A 21,886-nucleotide genomic window follows, 5' to 3' on the forward strand; every position below is an offset into this window, starting at 1 on the left:
AGGACCCACACAGACCACAGGGTGAGCCGAGCACCCCCTACTGGCCTCACTAACACCTCTTCCAGCAGCAACCTAGTTTTCCCATGAGGTCTCCCATCCTGGTACTGACCAGACTATTTACCAAAGTAAATTTACTCTTTAGTCTTTACAAAACATTGCAAAATCCAGCGAGATGGGCTCACCAGTAAATATCTGATTAAATGCTGTATGAGAAATTAAGAAAATATAAAAAAATACAGAGGTAGGGTCTCAACACGTCATGACAAGAAACTTATAAAAATGTGGGTTGTTTAGTAGTGCCTTTCTCATGCTCAAAATAGCTTTACAATAAGTCATTAAAGGGATACTCCACACAAAAATGTGTTTTCTCTCATCATTTACTCACCCTCATGTCATTCCAGATGTGTATGACTTTCTTTCTTCAGATGAAAGTAAATGTATAATTTTAGAAAAGGTAATTTTTGGGTGGAGTATCCCTTTAACATAAATAACAACATAACACATCAACTATATATAAAACAGATCAATATCAAAGTGTGCTGCATTACTAAAATAATTTATTACTATATGCATAATTAAGTAAAAGGTATGAGATGTAGTGTTATATTGTAAATCCACAGCATGGCCTCAAGTACCTTATTGCTTTTATAAAAAAATAGTTACTGACATAACACCCTGCTATGCTGTAAGGGTGTCAGTGCTGGTGCCTTTCCTCTGGTTCTGAATGGCAAAATCAGTTCTGCACCCTCTCACAGACAGTCTGATGCATATTTCACACAAAAATGACAAGATCTTGTGACAATCTGTCTGGCAATATATCAATACATCTGGAAGTGAATGCACGTTTACAAGGTTCCAGGCAGCTAGAATGAGCGCTTCACAGCACAGAATCTGCCAAAGTTTCCAATGTTCATGGCATCAAATCTTGTTCTTTTTTTATTTAGGAGTTTTGTTTGAGATGCCTTACATCAAGTATATAAGATGTCCCTGTGTATACCTGTAATTTTTTACTGGCTGATTGACTTTCTTTCTAAGAAAATTAGATTACACTTTATTTTAAAGTCCCAAAACCACCAAAATGTAAAACAAAAATTCTTCATGGCTTTAGATAGCTCGAATGTAACTCTACACCTTTGCTTCATTTAGTATACGTGGAGCCATGAATATACGTATTAGCTCTGTCTCCTCTCAATCACACCAGCTCAGAGATCCACTCGCTCAGTCAACTTACTGAGGTAAACGCTGCTCAATGGTGTCACTCTTTACAACGTCAGACACATAACAGTAATTAATACGATTAATCTTTTGCATGACTACGTCATCAAACAGCTAATAATGTGTTGCTAATTTTACACAAACCATGTTCCCGTTCGCCACATCACAGTCAAATAGCTGCCTTCCAACTATCCGTTTCCTTAGAAACGCTTTGAACAAAAGGCATATAGTTCATCATATCATCATAATATACATCATATACATAATTCACCCGCTATATTGCTAAAAAAGTTTAGTAGCCTCTGGCAGGCTGAAGAAAGGGAGTGGTCTCCGCGTTGGTGAAAAACCACACTTCGCCGTTTCTCCCAATCCACCCAGATCCAGGATCCTCCGAATCCTCCTCGCCTTCGGTGGAAGCTAGAGAGGATGATGAGGGTGCCACATCCAAATCAGGATCTGACTCTCCTGAGTCTGTGGTGTCAGAGGGAGAAGACAATACATCCTGCAGCTCGCTGGGGTCAGGCTGCAGAATCATCTCTAAAACTTCACTACAAGTCAAGCCCTTTCTCATATTGCTTGCTTCTCTTCTCACCATCAAATGACCAGCAGGCTTGCATGCAAGTTTTTAAATCCACTTGCTTCGTTTTTGTTTAGTCTGCATTCCTCACCATCAAAAGGCAGCAGATGCATAAATACACTTACTTTGTTTTTGTTTACTCCATGTAGTTCTGAGAGCTGAGTTGCATATTTTGGTTTTCTCAGACGCATCAAGGTGAGTTCTCACACTCTCTCTCACACACACACACACACACACACACACACACACACACACACACACACACACACACACACACACACACACACACACACACACACACACACACACACACACACACACACCTACACACACACACACACACACACACACACACACACACACACACACACACACACACACACACACACACACACACACACACCTACACACACACCTACACACATTATCATGCTATTATACTCCATGTGAAAGCCAGAAATTAAGCTTTTTTTTTGCACAGGCCTATCTAAAGGGTTAATGGTGCCACCTGGTTATCAACAGTAAAAATTACAAATTGTACCTCTTCCCAACAGGGAAAACCACCAACAATCAAAAATGCATGATTATATGGTGTCATGTCTTTGCAATCAAAAAATGTGGTTATAATGGAAGTCAATGGGCCAAAAACAGCCACGAACAATAAATGACGGAGAAACAGTAAAAATCTGATGCTGCACAAAAACTAACAATGCATCAAAACCAATATTGTTTCTAATCTTTAACATGTCCAAGACTGTGATAAAAGGTAAAAAAAATCCAGTCCACAATCACATTTTATATTGAAAATAAGTCATTTTAGTGTTTTTTCCCCCCAAATCAGTGACATCATTTATGAATTTGGCAATTAAAGAGATAAAATCCTGAATTGTTTTGAAACATTTAGTAGTTTTGATCAGGACTGAGGTTGATTAATAGATTTATGGGGAAAAAAATGGAAAAAAATATCTATCTGATAAATTTTTAGAGCAGTTTAAAGTAGTGGCTGTTTTCAGCCACGGACATAACGAAAGAGTAGTGAATTTGAAAAATGCACAAGGGTTAAACAACCTTGTAACCTTTCATCTCCGTCTTCCTTGGATCTAATCGTGACAGAATACCGTACCTAAATAATGAATCCATCCTCCTGGCTCAGGAGAGACAGAATTTTTTGTAATTTGTCAAGAACTTTTTTTGCCTTGCAGTCACCAGCCCCTTGACGACGAAACCCTGAAGACCTTGTTCTGGATCGGGGCAACCTTCCACCATCCTATCAACCTCCCAGACACCACAAATCTGGTGAGAGAAAAAATGTGAGCCCACGAGATCAGCGGACGAGGGAATCGTATCAACGGAAAATGAAGACTGGCTGATCGACTTCAATGAGGAAACATCCATTCCCACCCTATCCCACCCGGTACCTTCATCTTTGCTGTTTTCGGACAGCTCCAATGACTGTGTTAACCCTGCCTTCGGTCAGTCAAGTACGGTGGTACCACGAAGCTCAGCCAGTTCTCCAGCCCCACCGCTGCTGGATGTGTCTACAGCCCTGTGCCGTCTCCGGGCAATCCCTGTGCATGAGGATCCCGCGGCTCTACCTTCACCCTCGGTCTGTCGGCTCCGTCTTGGCTCCTCCCACCTGCGGCTCCGCCGGATACCCTCAGACTTACGGCTCCATTGGGTTCCCTCATCCTGCCGGCTCCCCCTTGGTCAGTCATCACTCTGCCTCCACAACAGACTTGCGGTCCATCCGCTACGCTCCATTCCTCCACCCCTACGGCTGCAGCAGGTTCCTCCTTCCCCTTGGTGTCACCTCTGTCCTCCATCACACCAGCTACGCCTCAGCCCTCAGGTACTCTGGCTTCACTTTCAGCGTTCGTCACAGAGATCTCCAGAGTCAGCGACGTTGCTTGAGTCCATCGGCTCTCCGTCTGCGCCGATGGATCCATCTGCCGAGTCTCCGTCGGTCGTTCCCCAGCTGCCGTCAGCCTCTTCACCACCAGGTCTCCTTCCTCCCTCTCCTCCATTGTGGGCTGTCGGCACTGGACTGCAGTGCAGTGATGCTCCTTTCATCAGCACCACCAGGGAATCGTAGTCATCCCTTCACCATCCTGCCATTTCAGCCTCTCTCCAATCACCTCGTCCACCTCCAGAACCCCCTCCGGTTCTCCCTCGGTTCTGTTACGGCGCGAGGCCATGCATTGCCGGAGGGGGGAGTAATGTCACCATTATGTTTAGTTATTTTCAGTTCTTATACTTATATCCAGACTTTTAGTTTGTTTTCATTCCTCACATGCGTTTCCTTGTCTGTGTTTCCCGCCACTGATCAGTCACCATGGACACTATTCACATTCATCACAGATGCCAATCTAGTGTCTGGTATTGTTTGTGTGTTGCACGCTGTCTTGCCTGCTGGCTTTGTTTCCGTTTTATTTATTAAACAACCTTGTTACCTTTCAATTATCTCTTGTTCACCCAAACATTCTTTAAATCAGTGGATCATCAAAACAGCTGATTAATCACTAGGAGTGGCTATAACCAGCCAGCTCCTGCACAAATTAAACATTTTAGTAAGTGCCAATAAAAAATTAAATAAAAAATTATAATAATAATTATTATATATATATATATATATATATATATATATATATATATATATATATATATATATATTATTTATTATAAAAAAATAATGAAGAAAAACATATATAGATTATAACGTTGAATAATAATTTTAACGGAGCTGTCACCATAACCCACCTGTGATGTTTTCAACCTGTGTTCCCCAGTCTTGTTCCATGTTTTGCAGTCCCTTGTTATGTTTAATGATTATTAGTCTGCCAAGGTGTTTCCTATTAGCCATGTTATCTTATTAAGCTTGTTTGTCTTTGTTTTTAAGCCCTGTGAGTGTGTTTAGTTCAGTTTTTGTCAGTTCTTATTATTGCACTATGGTGGTTGTTCTGTTCCCAAGTCTGAGTCCCGAGTTTGTATTTTGTGAAGTTTTGAGTTTATTTAATAAAAAACTACTGCACTTGGATCCTGCTTCCTCCTCTGCTTCAACCAAAACGTAGCGTTTCCCTCATTAATGCCTTACCATACAACAAGTTTTTAGTGTGAATGGCATATTTATGTGTGGCCACTCTCAATTTCATTTTTGTTTGACCTATATAAATATGTCTACATTCACCTATATAAAGACCTGTAAATTACCTGAAAATTACTGACCAGAAAAGAAAAAAAACTTTTTCAAGAATTGCTTAAATTGCGTTGAGCCAGTTCAGATCTGTCTTGGTTAAAATTAGGCAGGCAAATAGTGTTTTGCTCAGTATATTCCCATTAAACAAACACTCCAATCTCTTTTTCATTGTGAGTCAGTGTGGGAACAATATAAACAAGTACACTCCAGTATTGGATCTAAGGATATTCTTCGGGACGTGTGGGATGGCAGACATAATGCAGAGAATGTGTTATTTCAGACAGAGAGCTCATCATTGAGCTTGATCCTATATCAGGTTGCATTTGAAGTGGTCAATCCACATGGATCTGAGAAGAAAAAACACAAGATACTCGCAGTGTATATAAATGCGTCAATGCGCTGTCAATGCGCATGCGTCGCGACTGAGCGCGTTGTTTGTGTTTGGAGCTCCGTCGAATTGATTTATAAATCCTTGATTTTCGTCTTTACACTCATTTATAAACGAGCATTTTCTATTTTTCCAGCGTGTGAACATATCTCCGATACTACTCTTTATAAAAAACAATCGGATTGCTTTGATATCGCTAGTTATATCCAACTTTCCGAACTTCCGTTACTATCTTTAACGTTAGCCCGCCAGCATTGCACGCGTGGTCTCGCGGCCCTCGCCTATCGATCGTCTTATTTACACTCGTATCACTGAAAGGATACGGGTTCTATCCATGATTCCAGTCCTAAATTAGTAGTGATATTGGTAGTATCACTGCTAATTTATTGTTCATCTGCTATAATGGCGAATATATCGGATGTGTGTCTACCTCTGAGTGCAGGTGAGGACACGTTTGAGCTGCATGCGGTGCGGTTGGAGCTGGAGTCCGTGGAGAAGCAGATCCGTGATCTGCTGGGGAGGCAGGCCGAGCTGCGAGACCGACGATCAGCGCTTGAAGCATCACGCACCGATCACCACAAGTCAGTGGTTAGTAACTTTTCGACTCCGGCCTCCTCTACTCCGTGTATTTCTCTGCACAGGACCCGAGCACCCCTGGTTTCGTTTACCCCGACACCGACACAGCACCATGGACCCTGGATGATTCCACAGCGGAAGACACGAGCCAGGACCAGAGCAAGGACCTCTCCGCCCCTCCCGGTCTTCGAGATCTCCACCCGGAACCGCTTCTCCCCTCTTCGCGAGACGGAACGCGACGACGCTGTGATCATCGGCAGTTCCATCGTCCGGCATGTCCGCGCTACCTCAGGTAAAGGTATGGTGCGCACTCACTGCTTTCCTGGTGCTCGTGTTCTCGATGTCGCTGCGCAGGTCCCCGAGATCCTGAACGGTGACGAGCGCGTCGGAGCTGTCGTGCTGCACGCGGGGGTGAACGACATCAGGCTGCGGCAGACAGAGGTTCTGAAGAGGGACTACAGGAGCCTGATCGAGACGGTACGCAGAACATCGCCTGAAGCAAAGATCGTCGTGTCTGGACCGCTTCCCACGTACCGACAAGGACAAGAAAGGTTCAGTAGATTGTTTGCACTAAATGAATGGTTAATGTCATGGTGTAATGAACAGAGACTGCTCTTTGTAAATAATTGGAATCTGTTCTGGGAGCGACCTAGGCTCTACCGTGCTGATGGCCTGCACCCCAGCAGAATCGGAGCGGCTGTTCTGTCGGACAACATCTCAAAGACGTTACACACCATATGACTAGTAAGTCAAAGTCCAAATCACATTCTTTGCTGTCCCAAATTTTGTGATATAAGTACCAGTGTAGAACACTATATAGAAACTGTGTCTATTCCTCGTTTAGTGAGGCCAAATAATAAATCTACTGCAGGATCTAAGAAAAATCGAATTGTGATTAAACCAGAAAATCTCAATATTAGTGAACAAAAACAATGTCTAAAGCTAGGTCTTCTAAACATTAGGTCGCTTACACCTAAGGCGGTTATTGTAAATGAAATGGTCACAGATAATAGCTTCGATGTACTTTGTCTTACTGAAACCTGGCTTCAACCAAATGATTACTTCGGTCTTAAAGGGGTGGTAAAATGCCATTTTCACAAGATGTAAAATAAATCTCTGATGTCCCCAGAGTGTGTGTGTGAAGTTTTAGCACAAAATACCCCACAGATATTTTTATATAGCATGTTAAAGTTGTCACTTTTTGAGGCTTTGCAAAAACGCACCGTTTTGTGCCTGGCCCTTTAAATGCAAATGAGCTGCACAGAGGGCGGGGTTTCAAGAGCTCGCGTGTGTTAGCAGCTGCGATTACCTCACGCAGACACACTAAAATGACAGAAACTGTTCTGCCTTTAATGTCAAAACGGAGTTAGACAAAGATGGAGAGACTCAAGAAGAAGTGACAACATGTAGAATGCAACAGGACGTCTCTGAAAGGTTAGTTGATGAATGTATGTTGCTGATGTGGAGTTAAATATCTTCAATTAGGATATTCTGTCATGATAATCTATAAATCGCTCGTATAGGAACTGTTGTGCGATGCACACAGTGAATTTCGATTGCATGTGAAAAGATGGATGCTAAAGTTTGAGCTGACTCACAAATGTACTCTTATACAACAACTTTTCCTCTTCACAACATGACTGCTTGTTCCCGGGGGCGGGGCTTATATACATTTTAGACTTGCTGATGTCACTAAACCCGGAAGAATGTGGTGTAGTCCCTACCAGCCTTTGTTGTAGTCCTTAAAAAAATATTTCTTTAAAAGCAAATATCTCCCTTTGCTTTGAACTTTGAGCATTGTATCTTTGCGGATGTTGTTTATGCTCAAACAGCAACATTTCACACTAAATAAAGTTAGAAAAGTGAAATCATACTTTACCACCCCTTTAATGAGTCCACTCCGCCCGGATACTGTTATAAGCATGAGCCCCGTCTGATTGGTCGTGGCGGCGGTGTTGCAACAATCTATAGAGATATTCTTAATGTTACTCAGAAAACAGGTCACAGGTTTAATTCGTTTGAAGTACTTGTGCTAAATGTGACGCTTTTAGATGTAAGAAAGAAATCTCTATTATCTCTAGCCTTGGCAACTGTATATAGACCTCCAGGGCCCTATGCGGATTTCCTAAAAGAGTTTGCAGATTTTCTCTCAGACCTATTAGTCAATGTCGATAAGGCAATAATTGTTGGAGATTTCAACATACACATTGATAACACAAATGATGCGTTAGGGGCTGCGTTTACAGATTTACTAAACTCCTTTGGGGTCAAGCAAAACGTTAGTGGTCCCACTCATCGTCTTAATCATACTCTAGATTTAATTATATCATATGGAACCGATCCAACCGATATAGATATTATACCGCAAAGTGATGACGTCACTGATCATTACATGGTAACTTGCATACTACGTACGGCTGAAATGTGTCATGTTGCACCGCGTTATCGACCAGGTAGAACAATCCTTCCAACTACTATAGATAGATTCTTGAATAGCTTACCTGATCTATCTCCGCTCCTCAGTGAACCCAAACTAACAGATGAACTAGAGGAAATGACTAGCAGTATGAGCACCGTTCTCTCTAGTACATTAGAAATTGTTGCACCAATTAGATTAAAAAAGGTTAGAGAGAAAACTAAAGCACCATGGTACAACAGTGCTACGCATGTTATCAAGAGAGAAACTCATAACTTAGAGCGCCAATGGAAACAAACTAATTTAGAGGTCTTTAGAATTGCGTGGAAAGACAGTATGTCACGTTATAAAAAGGCCCTAAAAGCAGCCAGGGCTGAGCATCTCCGCAAACTAATAGAAAACAACCAAAATAATCCAAGGTTTTTATTTAGCACCGTGGCTAGACTAACAAATAAACAGACATCACCTGACCAAAATATTCCGTTACATTTTAGTAGTAATGATTTCATGAATTTCTTCTCTGAGAAAATAGAAAGCATCAGAAATACAATTGTAAATGTACAATCTTTGACAGCGTCTTATGATTCAGCCTCAATTATCGCCCCTCAAGAACAACTACAGCGCTTTACAACTATAGGACAGGAAGAGCTAAATAAACTTATTACTGCATCTAAACCAACAACATGTTTATTAGATCCAATACCCACTAAACTACTGAAAGAAGTGTTACCTGTAGTGGGAGAGCCTCTTCTCAATATTATTAACTCGTCTCTATCTTTAGGTCACGTTCCAAAAACGTTCCTAAAACCTCTTATTAAGAAACCACAATTAGATCCAAATAACCTAGCAAATTACAGACCCATTTCAAATCTTCCATTTATTTCTAAAATACTAGAGAAAGTTGTGTCCGCTCAATTGTGCTCTTTCTTGCAAGAAAACGATATCTATGAAAAATTCCAGTCTGGATTCAGGCCACATCATAGCACAGAAACTGCACTCGTTAAAATTACAAATGATTTACTTTTAGCTTCTGACCAAGGCTGTATCTCAATACTAGTTTTACTCGATCTTAGTGCTGCGTTCGACACTATAGATCATAAAATACTCTTAGATCGACTTCAAAATTACACTGGTGTTCAGGGACAGGCATTAAGCTGGTTTAGATCGTACCTATCAGACCGTTACCATTTTGTCCATTTAAATGGGGAAAAATCAAAGATAACGTCAGTAAATTATGGATTGCCGCACGGATCTGTATTAGGCCCTCTGCTATTCTCAATTTATATGCTGCCACTTGGTAATATTATAAGAAAACATGGAATAAGTTTCCACTGTTATGCTGATGACACTCAATTATATATTTCATCACAACCAGATGATAACACTAAATTATCTAAAATGACAGAGTGCGTTAAAGATATAAAATATTGGATGACGTGTAATTTTCTTCTATTAAATTCAGATAAAACGGAGGTATTACTGATTGGTCCAAAAAACTGCCCACAAAACCTCTTACAATACAACCTTAATCTAGAAGGATGTCCTGTTACTTTATCCTCTACAGTAAAAGATCTGGGTGTTATACTAGACCGCAACTTGTCTTTTGAAAATCATATTTCAAATGTCACAAGAACAGCCTTTTTCCACCTTAGAAACATTGCTAAGCTACGTAACATGCTCTCTGTTTCTGATGCAGAAAAGTTAGTTCATGCATTCATGACCTCGAGACTAGATTACTGTAATGCTTTATTAGCTGGTTGTCCTGCATCCTCAATAAACAAGCTACAGTTAGTCCAAAATGCAGCCGCTAGAGTTCTTACTAGGTCAAGAAAATATGATCATATAACACCAATTTTATCATCTCTACACTGGTTACCTATTAAGTTCCGTATCAATTACAAAGTATTGTTACTGACTTATAAAGCCCTAAATGGTTTAGCTCCTGTGTATTTAAGAGATCTTCTATCGCCCTACAATCCATCGCGCTCTTTAAGATCGCTAAATTCGAGGCTTCTGGTCGTACCTAGGATAACTAAGTCCACTAAAGGAGGGAGGGCGTTTTCACATCTAGCTCCTAAACTCTGGAATAGCCTTCCTGATACTGTGCGAGGCTCAGACTCGCTCTCCCAGTTTAAAACTAGACTAAAGACGCATCTCTTTAGCCAAGCATTCACATGATGCATCGTACCTTTTAAACTACAGTTAAATCAGATCAAATGCATTCATATTATGAACAGCAGCTACGCTAATTATTTCCCATCTGCCTTTTTTGTTGTTATCTCGGGACGCCTGTCCCGAGATAACTCAAATAGAGTTCGTCAGCTCCAGTTATGTTTCCAGCCTCTCATGGAGACTTCAGATGCCCCAACGCCTGTGATGAGACGACTCGATGCCTGTGAAGAGACGACCCAACACCGGCGATATGTTATGCCCTAAATTTATGATTAACTAACTGTATTTTTGTTTGTACATTTTTGAAATGCATTTCCTGTAAAGCTGCTTTGAAACAATATGTATTGTGAAAAGCGCTATACAAATAAACTTGAATTGAATTGAATTGAATTGTATCACAATAGATTAGATCAAGCACTGGTCACATGCAGCTTGTTCTTTTATGTAGAGAACAGGAGTTAAAGTATTTTGGTCAGGACTTGGTTATGGGCTCCCTGGTCAAATACCTTACAGATATTGAGCTCAATGGCGTTACCCTGTCGGATGGAAACGTCTATAAGGGAACTTAAATCACCTTTATTTATATAGCGCTTTTTACAACACAGATTGTATCAAAGCAGCTTCACAGTGATAACATGAAAATAATACAACAAAGTTTGTTTCTTGAAGAAAATTGCGTCATTGTCCACCTGAAGTAAGGCAGATCAATAATATTGTTGAATGTTAAATGTCCCCAACTAAGCAAGCCAAAATCCAAAATCCATTAGATGACAGAATGGAGAAAAAAAAACTTGGGAGAAACCAGGCTCAGTCGGGGCCCAGTTCTCCTCTGGCCTACGAACAATCAGTGTCAAATCAAGTCATCTTCATTTATATAGCGATTTTAAGTGCTTTAAACTGTCACTGGGCCCACCGGTGGGCCCAAAGTCATTACATATTTAAAATAGTAATATCCTATACTAAACCTAAACTAATCTTGACAAACTATATATCATTTGAAAGCTTACAGTCTCTAGTTTTCATATTTGGTGACTGATTTTAAGAGAAGCTGTAATTTATCAATTTGCTACAAGAATATTTTCATACTCCTAGTGAGTTCAGACCTTTATTTTGAAATAGTGATGAACATGAAAAATCATAAAAGAATGGTAGAAACCTCAGTTTGTTTTCATGCCAAGAGTTCAAAAGATAGCATCCATTTAATTATTTTAGAAAAAGAGGTCTGAAAATGTTTTAAATATAAAGAAAACCCACATATGGAAATGGAGGCGCCCTTATATGGGCAGTAATGGAGTCTAGTGAAAAAGTTTGGTACTGCGCCCAAACAAAATCTTACTGAAAGCTAATTTTTTGAGATATCAACCTAAAATTTGAAACACAACTTATGATTTTTCGCTTTGATTTTCTAGCAGTTTTAGAGTCGCTCAGGTTTTGAAAAATATATATTTTATATAAAATATGAATAATTAAATTTTTTATTTTGTACATTTTCATAAACTCAAACTTCTATAACTTTTTTTCTTTTTCACTTTCTTAATTTCACTTCTACAAAAATCTGACAAATGTCTTCTTTAAAACAAGACCAATCCTATGTCTATATAAGCATTCTTGAATTACAAACATTTAAGTTCGGAATGTGCATTTTCGTGTCTATTCAAAAAAAAGGGGGGTGACAGTTAACAGGTTGTTTTGGCTTTATAGCGGTTCTTGAATAAAGATATTTTCCAGCTAAAGTTAGTTTTGATTGATTCACTTCCGTCGCAACGATCATTAGTTATGAAATTAGAGGCCGCTAAGACAACATCGTTCTCTCTACAAAAAAATTTAAATGCAAAGCAAACCTGTGAGAAACGCTGATGGCGCTTAAATGCACATTAAGAATTAATTCTATAGTTATGCGCATTTAAATATATGTGCGCAGGTTTGTAATTCCCTACAAACCAAGCCTTAACAAACTACTTGTGTATGATTATGATTCAGGCAACTTTGGCTGCGTTAACACTTGGCATTAACATGCGATCACCATGATCCGATCAAGCAGATCGGATCATTTGCTAATCAGGACACTGTGTGTTTACATTTGTTCATATTAAGTAGCCTCTGTATCTGGATAACCGATCGGATTTCTGTTTCCTGCATAATATTTAAATTAGGTCAGTAGCACGACACCAATAAGAGTAAAGATTATACAAATTAAGCAATGTCCCAATTGCTTTCACTCACTCACTTAACTTTCCTGTGCAATCTCCATCCTTAAATCAAATTACGTTTTTTGAATGAGAGAATATTTCCTGAGTTGATCATACAAAAATAACCATGGTTAAGTCACATCATCGATCATCGGGGTTTAAGGGTAAGCATTTAATGACTAACAGAAATGGGAGATTAATAAACATGCTGAAACAATAAAAATATTCAACATTTAAAACATACAAAAATAAAATGTTTATTCCTATTATTCCTCTGGCAAAGCAGCGCACGCTCTTCATTAAGATCTCATGCCTCACAGCTGTGATTGTACAGGCAATCGCCTCTTCAGATAATGTTGCACAATTAAAATTAAAATTGACACACACGTGAAGTCTAAATAAACTGTTTTAAATATTGACGTTTATTGTAAGGTTCAAATAAATTTAATTTATTTTCTAAACTACGTCTGGCCATTATTTTCTGACAGCCACGCGGGGAGACTGGGCGGGGATTTATATGACGTCCACCTGTGAATGCAGACACGATGGCTGGATTGCGTTTACATTACACTGAGATTCGATCACAATGCGCCCTCGACTACCTCCGAAACTGGACAAGCTGATCGGATAACATTCCGATCAGAAACGCGTTTACACTTGTCTTTTCAATGTGTATGTGGACAACATCCAGATACAGGTCGCATGTTAATGCCAAGTGTAAACGCAGCCTTAGTGTGCCATTGCAGGGGACAACTTGGGCTCACATAACATAGGAGGCTTTGTTGAGAATTTTAGCAAGAGTTTACAATTCTGCAGATATTGTGAGATCACCAGAGAAGAATTCCATGCACATCCTCTTATGCAAGGCAATAACTGCTCAATACAGTCATACAGTGATCACGGTCAGACCAGTGCTGGACAGTCTTCAGCCAGCGGAGGTGTTAAATTTGACTCTTTATTTAATACTAGAGCTGGGACTTTAACGCGTTAATTAAGATGAATTAATTACACAAAAAAATAACGCGTTAAACATTTTTAACGCATTTTAATCGCACTTATTTTTGCACCGTGGAACGTTTCTCACTGGATGAGTTTAGGCGGACCGATTATACTGGAGCACCAACTAGCGTTCATAACTTCCATAGACAGTTCTAACTAAACGATAACTTCAGACAACAACAAACCACAGTGAACATGAACAAAGAAGCTGACGAGACCGCTTTGGTTGGCCCCGTGGATGGGACATTTTGTTATAAAAAACGAACGGATGGAAGCGTCGATAAGAGCATGGTTGTGTGCAAGCTATGCAACAAGGAATTCGGAAAGGCTATTGCTACACTTAATGGCAAAAATAGCACTGGTCTGCTGGACTTTGTTGAACAAAAATAAACAATATTTTGTTGCTTAAGCTTATGTATTCAGTCATTATTCAATGGTATACTAAAAATCCATGTGAAAAAAAATTACTTCTCACTGTTCTCAGGTCAAATATTTATATGCAATTAAAATGCGATTCATTTCGATTAATTAATTACATAGCCTCTAATTAATTCGATTTTTTTTTTAATCGAGTCCCGGCCCTATTTAATACACTCACATACTTCTATGTATGTCAGATGTTGTTGAATCGGCAAACAAATCAGTTAAGTATCTTGGTAAAGATGCTAATGACAAACCCTGTGAGGTCAATAGAGAGGGTGGAAAACTTGCAAAATTGCTGTTTGCTCAGAATGTTGCCCATCTAGATTGGAGACAAAATAGAACATCCAGGTGACAATGAAATATGGCAGTTGGTATTACAACTTAGAGAAATTGTGGAGATTATTTGTGCACCAGCCATTTGAACCAGTCCGATAGCCTATCTGAGAGTTATCATCAATGAATATTTGCATTGCCGAAAGCAAGCCTTTCCTAATCATCCACTGAAGCCCAAACATCACTATGTTAGTCATTACCCAGAGCTCATTGTCCAGTTTTGACCACTTATTAGACTATGGACTTTAACCCTCTGGGGTCTGAGGTGTTTTCTGGGTCCTGGGGGTTCTGACATGCTCTAACATTTGTGGTTATTTCTGTTACTTGTGACATTTTCATGGCTAAAGTCTTATTACACTGCATTCAGCACAAACTCTGCTATAAAAATATGTCAGCAGCATGCATGCAAAATTTTGTAGTTTTGAGATAATAACATTTATACGTGGTTTGTGAAAATTACAAAAATGATTATTTCTTCACAAGACTTTTGAAAATTGTATCACATAGCCTAGACTATTTGCTCCAAAACTATGTGAAAATCATCCTGACTACTCATTTAGATAAAACAATATATTGATTTAAAATTTGTAAGATGTGTAATGTGTAACATGTAATGTCTTGTGTAAGAAAGCTTTATGCGAGTAGGCGTAAACCACCCATGAATATTGAGTGTTTCACATCTGAAAGAGACAAAGAACCTCCCATAATGGCCCTATTAGGAGCTCTCAGGCACTATCATTATGAGGAATTTTGCATAAAGAATGAGGAGATTTAAAAAAGAATGGCTTTTTGATTGTTTGGATTTATTTACAACACAACATAATCCAAAGATACACAACAAATGGCAAAAAAAAGCACATTATTTAACACACTGAACTAAATTAAAATCATTTCCAAGATGTTTGATTTTTCACTTTACCATGTTCTGCTCATGTTGAAGTCAACAGGACTGGTACCTAAAGAAATACAATAAAATAAAAGCTGTGAACATGCTGATATCAAGAGAAACTAGGGCTGCATGTTTTTGGGAATAGCCTACATTTTAGATTTGTTCTGGTTAAAATTGCTTTTTAAAATTTACAAAATACACACACACACACACACACACACACACACACACACATATAATGAACACCAGGTTTGTTGTGCCTTGTAGGTGCAGGGCTGCATAAAATAATAATAACAATAGTATAGCATGCATCGTTAAAAAGGAACACTTCAGTAACACTACACTAGAGAAAAATATATTGATTATCATATGTTACTTCAAATGTTTACAATCGATATGACGTTATGAAATGAGATTGGAGTAAAAACATGAAGCCTATGTTTGGTGCGTTTTGTTAAAATCCCATTTTTTTCCTCATACTAATGACACATGTACGTTTGTTTGTGTGGAAAGCTCGCTTTTATTAAGCAACTGTAGGAAGGCATTCGGAAATGTCCACAGATGAGCGCATCAGCGCGCATGCACGTGTTTTGTTGTCACGGCTACATAAACAAATTTCCACACACAGGAAGACAGATGTTATGATAATATTTGACATGTATTTTATTCACAAAAACGAACGTTTGAATCAAGTGAAAGCATCAGGGACATTGGCAACCTACATAATAAGCTGTTTTAAATTTAAAATGTTCAATGCCTTATCGCGCTGATGTGGGCTCGGGTATCCATCCTCAATTCCAAACACACAGCGCGAGCAGAGGACATTCACTGAAGCATCGAGCAACAGTTCGACTGCAATGTGAAGTTTATGCAACAATAACTAACTGATATAATTCAGAATTATTTCTTACCTTAAAATCTTTCTTGTCTTCAAATCGCGTTCTTCTTCTTCTGATGTAAATCCAATATTAGCTCACAGCGTGTCTTCCAAACTCGACGACAACAGAGGATTGATGAAGTTCGGTGCATTGTTTTGAGCGCGTGTTCACGTGATGTGTGGAAGATTTGCATGTCAATATATTTTGCACGTGTGGGTGTGGTCACATTAAAACTAATGAGCAAGCGTTAGAGAAACTGGATATTTGTTGGTTTTTATACAAATTACAAAGAAAAAACGCAAAAGTGGCATTGTGTTATCACTTTTTATTCTGCGTTTAGACGAGCGTTATGGGGGGGAATCTGCGTGCATATGATGACGCAAGTGTGTGAAATTCACGTTCCAGGTGGCTCCAGGTGGCTAGGTGGCAATGTGAAGCACTGTGTGCCGGTGATCGGTGCCTTCACTGTCTAGCAGAATTTTGCGTTTTTACCCTTTAGACGGGAGTGCGACGGTGGAGCGTTTTTAAGATTTCCTCTCTGGAGGGTGGTTTCACTTTTTTTGCGTTTTTAAGCCCCAAAAACGCCGTCGCCGTGTAAACGAAAGGCACATCCGATAAAATATTTTTACGTTTTCACCCGCGAGCGTTCTCGTGTAAACAGGGCCTTAAACAGAGAATATTTGTTTTCGTTTAGAATCCGATAATTTAAAACTACAGACTTAAATGTTTATAAAGACATATAGCTCATAAATGTGTGACAAGTATTCGCGGAGTTTTGTTTATGTTTAGAGACGTCCTCAAGAAAAAAAAGTTCACGAGACGAAGAGGCAGAAAGCACACCCTGTTTAATTTCTTTATTTTACAAAAGCACAACGTTTTGTTTTGATTGTAAGTGGACACATACAAAAGTAGACATCTCACAGATTCTTTTTTCATATTTATTAAGTCTGTATGACCATAAATGACGGAGTATTTTACGTTTATTTAGCTGCTATGTGAAAAAAATCGCGCAAATCACGCCGGCGTGATTGCCGACCCCAGAGGGTTAAGATTTGAGAGCAAACATTCATATTTTTAACAATGTTTGAGGAAACTGCATAACTTTAAGAATCCATGCACTACAGAAGGGCACACCGTTTTTCTCAGGAGATTACATGATGACATCAGAGAGGCAGTTGCACAACATCCGATCCCGCCTGGTGTTCTTTAGCGAGGACACTCAGGCCCGCGTTCCCCAAGGCTCAGGTCCCGCTGCTGCTGAGGCACAGCGAAGGCTTCAGACTTGGCGTTCGCAAATGGATTTGTCAGCGGGGTTAGAGACGGGCCCAACCTTATCTCTGCCTTCACCTGACAGATCCAGTGCCTTCTCAGGGTTTGAAAGCACGTGCTGCGGTCACTTCCGCCCCAATTGAGGCACCGAAGTTCCAAGGAACTAGACGTTGTTAGTGTCGAAGCAGGAGATACTGAGGATTCGCCACCTCAGTGTCATGCTTTTGAGGAGCTTGTTGATGTTGTAACGAGACCGGTCGAAAGATTAAGCATCGATTGGCCCGCAGATAAGTAGGACGTTCATTCTAAAAGCAAGCTGGACAAACACTTCCTACCATCTCGTTCACAACCTCAACGCCGGGGCCTTCTGTTGTTCCCTGTTCTCCACACAGAGGTGTACAGATTGTGGGAGAAACCAGTTTCATATAGAGTTTATAGTACACAAACTATAAAGAGCACAGTTATAGGGAGATGCCAAAGGTGGAAGAGACGCTTGCGAGCTATCTCTCCCCTAAATCAGCATCTTTCCTCAAGGCATTACCCACCAAGCCAGTTAGAGTAACATCAGCTTTGACGGGTAAGGCTAATTCAGCGGCTGGTCAGGCTGCAGCATGCCTTCATACCATGTCACTGCTGCAGGATTACAAGGGCAAACTGTTAGGAGATCTTGATGAGGACAGGGGTATATTATACAGATTTGTCTATCAGGGCCGCCAAGGAGATGGCTAAAACTATCGGCTGGTCTCTGGCAGCCCTGGTGGTCACTGAGAGACATATCTGGTTGAATATGAGCAATATTAAAGAAAAAGATAGGAACTTTTTAATGGGTGATCTTATTTCTCCCTCTGGCCTCTTCGACAACACTTAAACTCGGTTGAGAGGTTTCAGGAATCAGCTAAGCATGCGGCTGCATTTCAGAAACTCCTCTCCCGCTGTACTCATGTCTCCAGGGCTGCTAAGCCTGCTCCTCACACCGTGCCACTCAAAAACAGAGTGTGGCGGTTAACACCTCAGTATACAGTCTCGAAAGGCTGGTACCTCTAGAAGAATTTTTGACTGCGTGGAAGCCACTGCCAAATATTTCTCGTTGGGTCCTGCAGACCATAGAAAAGGGTTATCAAATACAGTTTGGGTCTCGCCCGCCCAGGTTTATGGGGGTCCTATCCACCATGGTGGGCCACGAGCAGGTTCTGGTAATGGAACAAGAAGTGAAAACCATGTTGGAGAAAAGGGCCATAGAACATGTACCTCCCTCCAGCAGGGACACCGGGTTTTACAGTCGGTATTTCATCGGTCCAAAGAAGGATGGGGGGTAGCGTCCCATTTTGAATCTGAGAGTTCTAAACGAGTCAGTTATGCAGCTAAAGTTCAAAATGTTAACACTGAGACAAATCGTGCCACAGATCAGATCCGAGGACTGGTTTGTCACGATAGATCTCAAGGACGCATACTTCCACATTTCCATCCTTCCATATCACAGTAAGTTCCTGAGGTTAGCTTTCGGGGGCAAAGCATACCAATATCGAGTTCTTCCGTTCGGCCTAGCACTACTGTATCACCCCACACTTTCACGAAATGTGTAGATGCAGCTCTGGTGCCACTGCATCTGCAGGGTATTCGCATCATGAGCTACATCAACGATTGGTTGATTCTAGCTCAATCACATGAGTTGGCGGTTCACATCGAGATGTCATTCTCGCCCACATGAAAGAGCAGTTACGGCTAAACGCCAAGAAGAATGTGCTTTCTCCACTACAGAGGACCACTTTTCTAGGTGTGGTTTGGGATTCTATGTTGATGCGGGCATTAGTGATGTGCTGATCGCGGTTATATCCGCGGGCACTGCAGATAGTCCGCGGATCGGGCGGGTCAAGAAATAAAAATAACATTTCTGATTAATTTCGGGTGGGTCGCGGGTGGATATAATAAATCATTATTAACGAAAATATTAACATTCTCTAAAATATGAGCATGTCTAAAATTTATTTGTCTGTGCATGTGTTCGCCTGTTCGGGAAGTCGCAGTGACAGAAAAAGTGACATTCCAGTTTAAATTTCAAGGGAGTAGGCCTAAAGCCTGTTTATGCCATTAAGAAAATTAAACTCTGTCAAATAAATTTTGTTTTAAAGAAATGTTCATTTAAAAGCAGCGCTCATTCATCAGTGTATTATGTTACCATTAGAGATGCGCACATCAACCGTTGTTCTCCACTATTGAAGGTGATGATCATCCATTTATCATCACACGTAACAACACATAAAAATAATTGTAATTTGACCATCGGGTGCAGGTCGGGTGCGGATACTTAACCCCCTGGAGTCGGTTCCAGCTTGCTTTTTTTCTTATCAGTGCAAAAGAGAATCAAAATACTCTGTTGATTTTGATCTTACATATAAGTGTTATACATCATTCGTTCCTGTTGAGTGTCTATTTTTTTTTTATCACAATAAAAAACAGTGTTGTGTTTTTTGCCAAATAAAGAAGAATAAATATGATGCGAATTCTGCCTTCTCTCTGTCAGTGAAGTCCATTCTGAAACGCGTCCGAAAATGAACTGTAACTCAGCGAACACACTCATGCAGACATACAGGCACACAGGCATGGAGCTTGAATTATCTTCTTTTAAATTAATTAATTTATATAAAAAACAAATATTCTCTGTCTATGTAATCTGTATGAAAAGAAAGAGATGTCTGTCGTTCTCATTATAACTCATCAAGTTTTAATGTGACCACGCCCACGGAGAGCCCGTGCTATTCGAACGCAAATTATCTGAGGCAATACATGCAACGCTCACATCAGCTGGATCAGCTGGAAAACACACCCGAGTTTAATCAGACTCATGTACTTTACGTGGTCTGGCTACGCTGTGAGGAATAATACTATCATAATAAAAATCCTGGGAATAGGCTACCTCAGTGCTGGTTTGTTTCACTTCGAGGAGCAACGGATCCAGCTGAGGGATAGGTAGGCTAAATACTTTATTCTTATATGCTTTGTTCTAATCGCAATATGCAATAGTGTCTGTAAACTGCAAAAAGATTGTTTAAATATGAATCGCGTGTCTGTGTGTGAATGAATGAATGGCACAGACGCGTGCTGTAGTATGTCTGTGCCGTTCATTCACACTCTTACTAGGGATGTTAACCGATGACCGTTTGATCGATGGTTGACCGCATCAACGTTAATCGATCAAAGTTGTCGGTAGTCGGTTAAAAAAAAAGTGATCTCTAAATTAGGCTATTATAGACAGTGGACTAAACACTACTAGTTAGCCATCTCATTCCAAGATCTTTTTGTGTGAAGTGAACAAATCCCTCACACTCAATTTTTCATAACTCGCCTGTTTGTACTTAATAAACCAATAAAAACATTTGGTGCGAGGTCACAGCGTTTGGGTTCGCGCGCTCACAAGGTTTGCGAAAAGTAAAGGCTACAGGCTAAAACACTCGAGGTTAGAGCCAGGGCAGACGACAGGATGAAGCGTGCAAAGAAAAGTAGTGTGTGGGACCATTTCACCAAAAAGAATGACACAGATGTAAGTTGCAACTTGTGTGATACAGTGCTTAAATATGGAAATACATTACATCTACATTTCAGTGGTAACAGATAAGCTAAAGCGGCGTCTCTTCGTAGCTGTCATTTTCTTAAATGAGCCGCGGCAATGTTTCAAATGAGCTTCTAACAAACGCCTTTATTTTCAACGCGATCACCTTGTACAAAACCATTTCAAAGCTAAGGAGCCATTTGTCCTCCGATTACATACAAGCTCCTCGGCGCCGCGTTTGCGGGACTCATGTTTCGCGCTGTAGGGGACTTGAGTGGACGTGAGTGGAAGGGCGGCGCCGGGGTGTGTGTGAGCAGGAGGCAGAGCGGCAGAGAGATGCGACAGAGTTGCGAAATTGCAGGCACGGCTCGAAATGGCTGTTATTTCAAATAGCTTAGCATATTTTAAACTAATCGGTTAACCGGTTTCAACCGGCTAATGAGGCTCGGTGGTCGGTCAAGAATTTTTTTAGTTTTCGCCATCCCTAACTCTTACATTAGTAAACATGTTATTTTACATGAACACATCTATAGTTTAGCTTTTAGTAAACTATATTGCTATATTGAGATGAGTAAAAATCGACTGAAATATGTTTCAATAAAATGTCATCGTATAAGGAACGTATTAAACTGCAAATTAACATTCATGCTATCATAAAAACGAAATATGAATGTTTAGACAAGATTTCGTTGATTAGTTTTGGATAGATTATAACGTTTTTACTGTAAAAAAGACTACTGTCACATCATATAAGCTTTTGTTCACCAATTTCTGCTCATATGTTAAATATATAGTATGTGATGTTTTGTCAAAAGTAAAGTA

The 21,886-nt window shown here is 40.1% G+C and overlaps 2 protein-coding genes across 15 annotated transcripts in view; one reads left to right on the forward strand and one right to left on the reverse strand.

Annotated features, from left to right (window-relative positions):
* Positions 1 to 21,886, reverse strand: part of thrb (thyroid hormone receptor beta) — a 182,960-nt gene that overhangs the window by 70,524 nt on the left and 90,550 nt on the right. For 4 of the 13 annotated variants that reach the window (XM_079591041.1, XM_079591036.1, XM_079591049.1 and 1 more), the window contains one exon: positions 7,829 to 7,914. The exons of 6 other annotated variants lie outside the window; for them this stretch is intronic. The gene's annotated coding sequence lies outside the window, so the exon portion shown is untranslated. Of the gene's footprint in view, positions 1 to 7,823; positions 7,915 to 21,886 lie in introns of all 13 variants that reach the window. 3 more of the 13 variants (XM_079591040.1, XM_079591037.1, XM_079591048.1) reach the window with 1 other exon arrangement.
* On the forward strand, positions 5,424 to 10,793 carry LOC306987070 (uncharacterized protein). 2 transcript variants are annotated; one of them, XM_079591052.1, is made up of 2 exons: positions 5,424 to 6,693; positions 10,678 to 10,793. In XM_079591052.1, exon 1 carries the CDS (start codon positions 5,776 to 5,778, stop codon positions 6,688 to 6,690), a length of 915 nt encoding a protein of 304 aa, XP_079447178.1. In that variant the 5' UTR covers positions 5,424 to 5,775; the 3' UTR covers positions 6,691 to 6,693; positions 10,678 to 10,793. The 2 variants fall into 2 exon arrangements, with proteins under 2 accessions (XP_079447178.1, XP_079447179.1); XM_079591053.1 differs by lacking the exon at positions 10,678 to 10,793 and having other exon boundaries at positions 5,424 to 6,500; positions 6,636 to 7,000.

The sequence above is a fragment of the Phoxinus phoxinus genome (assembly GCF_949152265.1).
Source record: "Phoxinus phoxinus genome assembly, chromosome: 19".
Taxonomy (NCBI): Eukaryota; Metazoa; Chordata; class Actinopteri; order Cypriniformes; family Leuciscidae; genus Phoxinus; species Phoxinus phoxinus.

Bases quoted from the DNA above. Each gene is read 5' to 3' on its own strand.
- LOC306987070 (XM_079591052.1), top strand. From the start codon at position 5,776: ATGGCGAATATATCGGATGTGTGTCTACCTCTGAGTGCAGGTGAGGAC.